This window comes from Mauremys reevesii, linkage group 3 (genome assembly GCF_016161935.1).
Source record: "Mauremys reevesii isolate NIE-2019 linkage group 3, ASM1616193v1, whole genome shotgun sequence".
Taxonomy (NCBI): Eukaryota; Metazoa; Chordata; order Testudines; family Geoemydidae; genus Mauremys; species Mauremys reevesii.
The window spans coordinates 175777950-175787816 of NC_052625.1; the positions used below are offsets into that span (position 1 = coordinate 175777950).

The window sequence follows — 9867 nt, forward strand, 5'->3', positions numbered from 1 at the left end:
CCTAGACAGTTTTCAAAACCTTGCTCTCTGAGTTGTCCTCCTGGCCTCGATGGGCCTGCCCATGCAATAAGGTGCTATTCAGCATCAGAGCAGCAGAATCCAGCTTGGGTGTGTAAAGTGAGCAGGATTGGAACAATGACTGTCTTGCTAAAACGATCCTCAACAATCATTTAAAGTTAAAATGATTTACTTGTAGGCTTTTTGATCAGTCCATGGATATTTTATGACCTTATGCCCTGGTTTATGAGCCTTGAAATGAGTTTAAATTAGCTCAGTAGCACTGGGAAAAGTTGGCATTGTCTTCCCTTATTTGGCTGGAGATGTGAGGAATTCTTTCCTTAATGTATTGTTTTTCTTAGGGTGTTTGCTGCTGCTGGTTTTTTTTTTTTATGTGATTCAAAAGTGTACAAGGGCAAAGGAAAAAGGGATCACTTTACCAGCTCTTTTGAGTGTCCCAGATGGGTTTCAGTTATTAACATAACATGAAATTCCGTTTGAATCAAAACATCTTTTCTACCCTGGAGTAATTAACACAGTTTACCAATTTCCTTTCATGTTATCTATACTTAAAAGGGCACACTTTCAAAGTGTGCGTGAGGGGGGATAGGTAGGCAGACAAATCCCTTTATATATGAATGGGATTTGTTCATACACTTCCTGCACTCAAGTAAAATAAGTAAAGGGATCAGAAACCACTGAGCACAACTTTTTTTCTTGGACGTCAAAATCCTGTTATTTCCAAAAGGTCTGACAGCCCTACCATTGAATTTATGCTTCATTATAATTAGAGCTGCTTGCATTCTATTAACAAAATGCTTTGTAATTTGTATATACTTGTCTTTAGACAATTATGGTTATTTCCCCCCTCTTTAGCTGTTTCCTAGGTGATTATTAAAGCAAACTGTTGAGCCCTAATAATAATGTACAATGTATTCCAGACATCTAAAGACATGCCAGACTCACCAGGGGAAATCAATCATATTTTAGTATTCATTCTCAAGCAGCCTACTGTTCTGTCACTGAGGGCATGTCTTACTGGAGTGCTCCACTGGAGTCCTACAGGCAGAGAAGCTCCAGCTGACAAGTTCAGAAATACAGCTGACACTCTGCATATGCTAATCATATCTGTGAATGGAAAAACAAAGCTATTGTGCTTTGTACAAAGACAGTTATGGAGCTCTATGAAACAGCTGACCTTAAGAACCTCTCTATCCAGCCTTGAACCTTAGGCTTTAACGGGAATCATCCTAAATCCATTCCATAAGCTTGTGGCGGTTTTAGAATACTTTTACTTGAGACTGTTTAGTTGCTTTAAGAGGTCATTATTGACTCCATCAGTTTCATGGCAAAATGTGCTAGTTTGAATTTAATATCTTGAAAAAGATCTTTGAAAGAAATAACATTGTGATTTTACAAGTGGGCATTGTCTGTTAATTTGTGCATCTTTTTATAAGAAAGTTGGGTGAATGGCATTTTTATCACATTAGTTTTGCAGCTGAGCAAGCCTCTGTAGTGTCGAACATGGGAAAAATTGGGGTTTAGATCTGGAATCCATCTAAATTTCCTGGCTCAGGATTATTTCAGAACCCCAAATCTAAACAGCCTCAAACTTTGGATAAGTTTGTATTTGAACTTGTAGATCAGGTCCATCTCTTCTCTATTTACCACAGCAGCCCTGTTATCTCCTGTACCTCATTATACCATGCATATTCCCTGCATGCAGCACTTGTCAGTTGATGGACACTTTCTCTCCTGATTCCGCACTGCAGTCCTTGGTGGTTGTTATTCTGCCCTTAAATTCTATTAGATATAACATTTAATGCTACAAAAGTCAATGAAAGTTCATAAGACCCTTCAGTAGATCCTTCAAGAAAGTGTAGGTTAAAGTAATACATACACCTCTTGACTGCTGGAAAATGTTATTAAAGTTTTTCATTTCCTGAATAACGGTTTTAAATTAAATAATCCGTATGAAACCAAAGTTGTGAGTCAAATGCTAATAATAGTTTACTTGGGCTATACGTTGAACCAAGAGAATTTGGAAACTGGAAAGAATCCAGTTTCAAACTTCAGTACAAGTGTTCAAAACAAATGTTTTGTGTGGGAGAAAAATCCAACTCACTCTACTTCAAAATCACTTAATAAGACATTGACTGTACTAGACTCTCTTCAGGTCACTACATACCTTATAGGCTTGATTCACCACTGCTTTTGCAAATGGCTAGCTTCAGTGGATGGGGGAGTCACCATTGACAGAAGGCAGGTGGCATTTGCAACTTGGCCTCATTCCTACGGTTTCGAAAGAGGAGGGTAGCTTTCACTTGCAGCCAGGGAGATGGTGGATGCTGCCAGAAATATGGATCATCAAATTCTATGGCAGACCTGGTTGTGCTATTAAAAGATGACTCAAGTGTGTCTGGAAAATGCAGTGCTGTCAAAATCAAAACACTTTTTGAAATCATGTAATTTTTTACAAAATCTCTATTTTGGAAAAAATGGAGCAAAATTGTGACAATACTTGAACAAAATATTTTATTTTTTTCATCTTGAAATAATATTTTGTTTCAATGTTTTTAATGTTTCATTATATAAAATAGGTCTAAACAGAAATAACTTGTTCACCCACCATTTTTTTATCTTTTTTTTTTATAATTTTCTTTTGTAGATAACATCAACATTTTGGATTTTTGCTCCAAATTGAACTGAAAAAAAGGTCAAAATCTTGAAATCCTTCACAATATGGAATTTTCATCCTCTGCACAGCACTAGTTTGTTTTTTTCTTTTCATTTTTTACCCATAGTTTGAGGAGCTTAATTGTAAACTTAATTATAAACTGTAAACCCAGTTGATCTTTCAAATTAAATAAATGAAAAGGTTAAAGTATAAACTGTTTAATGCCTTGAATTACTGAGGGGCACAGAGACCAAATCATTGGCATAAACAGCATTCACTGGCTGATACCAGAAATAGTCCTGTCAGCTAAGAAAGAGCAGTAAAGATACACACATAGCCTGAAGAGGTGTTCTTTTAAAGATTGTTGAGAATTTCCTTCCACCTATCTGCTGCATTTTATTTAATTACATGTAAAAAACACCATCAGGGAATAGGCCATTCAGCCGTTGCTTCCACCCGGCTGAGATTGCACAGGCAGAGTAATCCCTCATTTGCAATTGAGGGTTTAAAAGGACCATGAATTGAGAGCTCTGAATCCAGGCTTCTGGATATATTGACAACATTAATCTAAATATTTCCCTTTGCTAAAGATGTACAGAACTCACCACAAATGTAGTAGTTATGAACATTGTGTCTGAGGTTAATGCTTAGCCATGGGTATAGAGAGGAACCTCACACTTTCGCACTTCACTAATTCACACACTTCATAATTTTCCCACATAAAATGGACTCTCTCCAGGCCTCAGCAGCACAATCTGGGGCTGAGGATTTGACTTTCAAAAGCTTCATCACTTTAACAAAAAAAAGCTATAGAACATTTATTAATATACTAGGAAATATTATAATAAAGATTAAAACTAAATATGTGCTGAACAGATGAAGTAACCATGTTGTACCTGAGCATACAGTGAGATGGGCACAATTTAAAAAGATGAATAGAATTGTGCACGATATTGTCCTTGCTTTTTTAAATTATTCTCAATTATTCACTGATTACCTAAATGCAGTAATTTGCATTAGCTCTCCCAGTTATTAGTGGAAATTATTATTTGTACTGTAGTAGTGCTGTCCTGGACTAGCACCCCATTGTGCTAGGGGCTGCACAAGCACTGAACAAAAAGATAGTTCCTACCCCAAAGTGTGGTTTTACTGTACTCTGATGGCTTTGGACACATTTCTAAACTATTCCTTGGTTATACTTTATCCTCTTAAAATCCAGTCGTGGTTGAACTGGTAAATCTAAAACTGTACTGACTCTTTGAAGAAGAGGAGCTTGCACTTTGATGCTACAATAGAAGCTTATGCCTTTCTCCTGCCTTAAGTCTGACGGCACGCAATGTGACATGACAAAACATTTCACATAGTTTCAGGAGGGATGGGTAAGAAGGAGATATGCTGTGGTTGTGGCTTAAAAATGTCTCTTAGATTCATATTTTCACTTCTCTTATTTTGAAAGCCAGAGAGGTTACCCACAGCTAAAAATGCTTGGTAGACAGGCATCTCTAATGGCATCATTAAGTCCACACAAGAAACGGGGGAGGGAAATTCCGTGGATTCAGCTTCATGCATTTGCTGTATGGGAAAATACGTTCTTCATGCTACAGGTTACTAAGGTTGCCCAACACTTCCTATTGTAAGACTATGTTTTCAGTTGCTTATAACTTTGCCAGACTTTAACCGTTTGGGCTGAGGTGTCTGCCTCAGGGTGAATTTTTAATAAAGAAACAAGTCATAGAATTAGAAGGGACCTCAGGAGGTCATCTAGTCCAACCCCCTGCTCAAAGCAGGGCCACTCTCCAGATTTTTACCCCAGTTCCCCAAATGGCCCCCTCAAGGATTGAGCTCATAACCTGGGGTTTAACAGGTCAATGCTCAAACCACTGAGCTATCCCTCCCCTTAAATTTAATCCAAAACAGTTCAGCTGTTTCTGAGAACTATGGTAGAAAAAAATACATTGTTTTGTCCTTGTTAAGTTCTAGAGACCACCTCTTTAAACAGTTCTCATGCCCTCATGATTTATAGCAGGGAGTTGAAATGTGACAGGTGGGTTGCCTTTGTGTCAGGGATCTGCTTTTTGCCATCCTCATGAAACTCTACCAAATTTGGCCAAGTTATAAATAAGGCTGGCCAGAAGCAAGAATTTTGTTTCATGAAAAATTTCAATGTTCCAAAAATTGTTTCATTCCATGTTAGAATGAAAATTAGACCATTATAAGTCTGATGAAAAACAAGAGAGGGCATTTGCCCGCTAGCTAATACCCCAGTGGCTACGGGAGTCACTTAGCACATGGGAGAGCCATGTTAAAGCTCCTGCTCTGCCTGATTTAGTCTCAATTTCTCCTGTGGACCTGTTCCACTTTTATAAATAATTTAATATTCATTGGGCAAAAGACAGAGACTGATTCTATAGGATGTGGCGATTCTAGGGTGGATTTCCTGGTTTCTGGTTCTGTCCAGATATTCCATCCTGGACTTGAAAAACTTTCCTGGTGAAAATTTTGTCAGAGGATACATTTCTGTGCTGGTTTCAGTTATGTTGAATCAGCATTTTCTGAAGAAAATTCTTTAATCAAAAAATTCCTGACCAGGTATAATTATATGCCTTTGAAAAACTGCAGTTTGCACGTGCTCAGTAGAGACTTTTTTTATTTTAGCAGCTAAAATCGCTGAGGATTCCATCCTCGTGCAGCGTGTTTGAGTCTCTCTCAGCTCCCAGTGTACATGTGCCATTCCCACAGAGAAACAGAGCATGCTCCCTCCACTCTGGCATTCCTGGCATTTCTTAACTTTTCAGTGCTTGACTTTACCACCTTAATCATTTTTTAACATAGCTTTTATGTGTGTAATATGTATCTATATTGACATACACACTCAGGAACAGGTATTAATTACTTGCTGTAACCTCCTTCTCTGGAGCTTTTCTTAGGCAGCCATACCCACATTTGCAGAAATGCTCAGCGTGTCTGGAGGCTGTAAGACAATGCACTAATGCTAAATAAAGAGACAGTGCTGGGCCACAGCTGACACAGCATGTCCTAACGCTTACTTCCAGGAAGGGTGTAGCTGCATTCCTAGATTATACTCCAGGGCAAGGAATAGCTGCCGCCCCTGCACAGTAGAGACTCAGGGATATGATTGACATTTTTTTGCTGTCTTGTGTCATTAAAAATGTAGAAGAATCCAGGAACAATCTTCTCTAGGAGCCTAGTCTAGCCCTCTAACTAGCTAGTATTTCATTCAGATTATTTGAGGTTCAATCATGCCTTGGGGGCACTAGCCTGAGGCGGGGGAGGTGAAAAGTTGGCTGCCCTGGGGGAGCTACTGGAAGGGAGCAGGAGCATACACCTTCTGCTACACCCCTTCAGAGGATGCAGCAGACTCCAGTCCCACCTGCACACCTGAAAGACATTGCTGGCTGGTGCATGTGGGGGGCGAAGAGGGGAGAGAACAGGTTTCTGCTTTTCCATACCCCAGGGAGTGCTGTGAGAGAGTAGCCTCTGTGCTCCGGGGAGTACGGCAACACAGTTATTTCAGGCTGCTGTGCAAGGGCATTGGGGTAGGAGAATGAAGATGGAACGCCTCTTAAATCAAGGTTTATTGTGTCCTCATGGCATCCACCAAGGCACAAAATGGACCTCGGCTCCTAATTCAATTGATCTTTCAGAAGAGCCAAACGTTCAGCTTTCCTATAGTTTTCCTATTGCTGTTAAAAAGTAAATGATGATTACACTAGAACACTTCCGTCGGGTTTGATTTCCCCCAACATCCCCATTAACTTATCTTTGGTGGTAAAAACTCTTGGGATTCAATGCAGACGGTTTCCTTTAGCAAGTGTAAACGTGGAAGGTCATGAGACTTTCGTAGCATTGCAGACTGCCATTTTTCAAATGCCCCAACAAATACTTGTACGCACACAGTCGCAACCACGCACCATGAGCAGCTGGACAGGAAAAGGAGCCAAGCAAACTCTCTTCTGAAGCAGCAGTAAATACTGGTCCTTGTAGCAGCTTCCCAGGATGGGGGCAGGGGCTTCATAACACCATCAACAGCACCCTTTACATTGACGAGTGAGAGCGTCATCTAGCCTTCATAAGCCATAAGAAAGCAAATATCCAGCATTTTTAATGAGTATATTCACTTCTCTTTACATTGTTGTCAAAGGAGCCAGAAGGATGGCAAATGTAATTTTGACACATACTCTTTAGAACAATATCAGAGGGGTAGGCGTGTTAGTCTGGATCTGTAAAAGCAGCAAAGAGTCCTGTGGCACGTTATAGACTAGCTGACGTCTGTTAGTCTATAAGGTGCCACAGGACCCTTTGCTGCTTTTAGAACAATAAACTCTCTATTTATTGGATTGGGGACTAGAATAGCAATTTGCATGATTCTTATTCTTCAGTAAGCAAAAACCTCCTGAGAAATGCTGAGCATTCTCTATTCCCTTGAAGTCAACATCTCTCAGCAGGCACTCAGCTCCATGCAGTATCAGCCCATATTTATTATATTTGTCTTAATGGGATTTGTTAACTTCACCCCCCGAGTTCAACTCTAGTTCACAGCAGTGCTCTGCTGACTAATTAAATTACTCACCTAAGAGTTTGCACGATCAGGCCCATATTCTGCTCTTATTATGTTATATAAATGGGTTAGAGGCCCTGGTTCAGCAAAGCATTTAAGCCCATGCTGAAGTCCCATTGACTTGCTTTAAAAGGAAGTATTTTTCATGCTTATACGATATTTACTCTGATATTAACATATAGTTTTCTGATGAAAGTGGGTTAGTTTCCAGTGTTGTTATTGATATTTGAGTGCTGACAGTGTACTTCAATAGAACTTAAGAACATGCTTAACTTTAAGCACCTCTTAACAGATTTGTTGATTTGGGGCCAAAAAAATGAATTGTGGCTTTTTTTTTTCTTTTTTTTTTTGACAGTATCTATGGGTAGTAGCAAGGAAAGATGTTTAATTTTCTTTTAAACATAAAATATTAGTGTTTGCTGTACTGCTCTTTATTTTTAAAATGGACCTAATGTTCAAATATTGCTCATTTTTTTTGGCATTCCAATGTCAAACAAAAACTATTGCAAGGTCTGTACAATACACTGAATGCAAAGTCAGAAAAGTGGGAACCACCTCTGAGCAAGCGGAGGTACGTATCTTCCCAGAGAGAGATGAAAGTATAGAATGAAAATATACCATGGGGGACCTGGAAACCAACATTCCTATCAGATTGAGATGTTATGTCTTCTTGGAAGGTTCTGCATGTGTCCAGAATTTTTGTTCTGAAGAGAGCCAAGTGTACTGTCAGCACACAACTAATAATAAACTAAAAGAATAATTTGGGAAGATAATCAACGTTACTGTCAGGAAGCTGCATGTTAACAGTGTTTGTGCACCACTAAGCAATACCATTTGCACAAGAACTCTCTGGATGATCCCAAAATTGCAGTAGATTGAACACAGTAGAAATGTGCTGTTTAGACTGATCCTCAGAGTTGCTGAGCATCTGCAAATCCCACTGATTGCAGAGCAAGCTGGGAATGCTCAGCACCTCAAGATCAGCCCCTAAACTCTTCAGGGCAGGACCTGTCTCTCTTATTATGTGCGTATACAATGCCTAGCACTATGGGACCCGGACCTCTGGAAAGTCACTGCCTCTATTACAGTCCAAAAGTTATAGCCTATAAGAGAGGGGGTTTGGAGGATATGTGACCCCCTGAAAATTCTTTTGACATGTCATAATGTAAATGAGGATAAATATTATATTGGGGGGGGGAATACTTATGGCAACAGCAATGAATTTGCTAAATATAGCCAACAGCACCTACAAAGTGAGTTCTGTACAATAAGGGAAATGTATAATTGCAGGTAGGGAGTAACAAAAATGTCATAGAAAGATTAGGGCAGGGGTTCTCAAACTGGGGGTCATGACCCCTCAGAGGATAGCAAGGTTATTACATGGGAGGCATGAGCTATCAGCCTCCACCCCAAAACTGCGCTTCACTTCCAGAGGCTTGCTGTGTGAAAGGAGTCACCAATGCAAAAGTTTGAGAACCACTGGATTAGGGGGTCATTATTTGAGGAAATTACTTTCTAATCCTAAACTAGGAATGGAAGCACCAGAGAAGCTGTTTTCAAAACCATGTCTTCTAACTTGTGGTGTGAGGTACCCTGCACATGTGTGGGTGCTGTAAAAATAATAAATATCAATTTATGGCTTAAGCAGGAAATACCAGAAATGTCAGGGGGTGAGGAGAGAGGACCTGCTTCTATGAGATTCCAGAATAGTAATGCAGAACCGAAAGTGTGAGCTTTTCAGTACTGCGCTGAACAGAACCAAATTGAACCTCCAAATCTTTGGAAGGTCACCCCTCTCTACAGCATACTGTATGGGGAGGGATTTGAAACATTCTCTCCCCCACTCCCTTTTGCCACCTTGCCTGTCAGCCAGTTGAGCTGGCCCTAGCTCAAAGACATGCTGCTCTCTGCCTCCCAGCAACGCTGCCCCAGTTATAGTTCAAAATAACTGGAGAGTTTACTTGGAACTAGTATATTTTGTGACGGCCTTAGTACACTTAGACACAGCATGTTTGGCCAGCTCTCCTGGCTGCAGCAAGTGCACAGTGGTCTGGATCTCCCAGAAAGTGATGGCTGAGCGCTTGTTATAATGCACTAAATGAGAGGCTTCTCGGGCCAAGTGCTTGAAGATATAATTGACGAAGGAGTTCATGATACCCATGACCCTGGAGTAAATACCGGCGTCTTGATGAACTTGCTTCAGTACGTTGTACGTGGAGATAGAGTAACTCTCCTTCCTGGTCTTTCTGCATTTCTTACCCCCTTTCTTCTGAGTCTGTCCAGGTGCTGAGTGAGCCATTATACCAGGGGTTCTCAAACTTTTGTACTGGTGACTCCTTTCACATATCAAGTTTACATATTAGTTTGGGGAGGTTGTTATGTACACAAAGGGCAACATGGAAGGAAGTCTGAAGACATTTGTGGCAGAACTGGGCAAGTAGAATATTGAGGCAGATACAATTGCTGGGTCACTTGGAGAATTTGTGACCAGAATCTCTTGGTGGATAAAACTAATTTAAATTCCCTTTGTCTCTCTGCTTTGATCAATAGAGCTGGTTGGCATTTTTCAAAATTCTGGTGAAAAAAATCAAATTTCAAGAAAAAAATGTTTAAA

At 40.0% G+C, this 9867-nt stretch overlaps 1 protein-coding gene across 1 annotated transcript; it reads right to left on the bottom strand.

Moving 5' to 3' along the window:
- Positions 1-9210: 9210 nt before the first annotated feature.
- On the bottom strand, positions 9211-9552 carry LOC120401182 (histone H2B 8-like). The gene has a single exon (XM_039530837.1). The coding sequence runs from the start codon at positions 9550-9552 to the stop codon at positions 9211-9213; it is 342 nt and encodes a 113-aa protein (XP_039386771.1).
- Positions 9553-9867: the final 315 nt, after the last annotated feature.

Bases quoted from the DNA above. Each gene is read 5' to 3' on its own strand.
- LOC120401182 (XM_039530837.1), bottom strand. From the start codon at position 9,552: ATGGCTCACTCAGCACCTGGACAGACTCAGAAGAAAGGGGGTAAGAAA.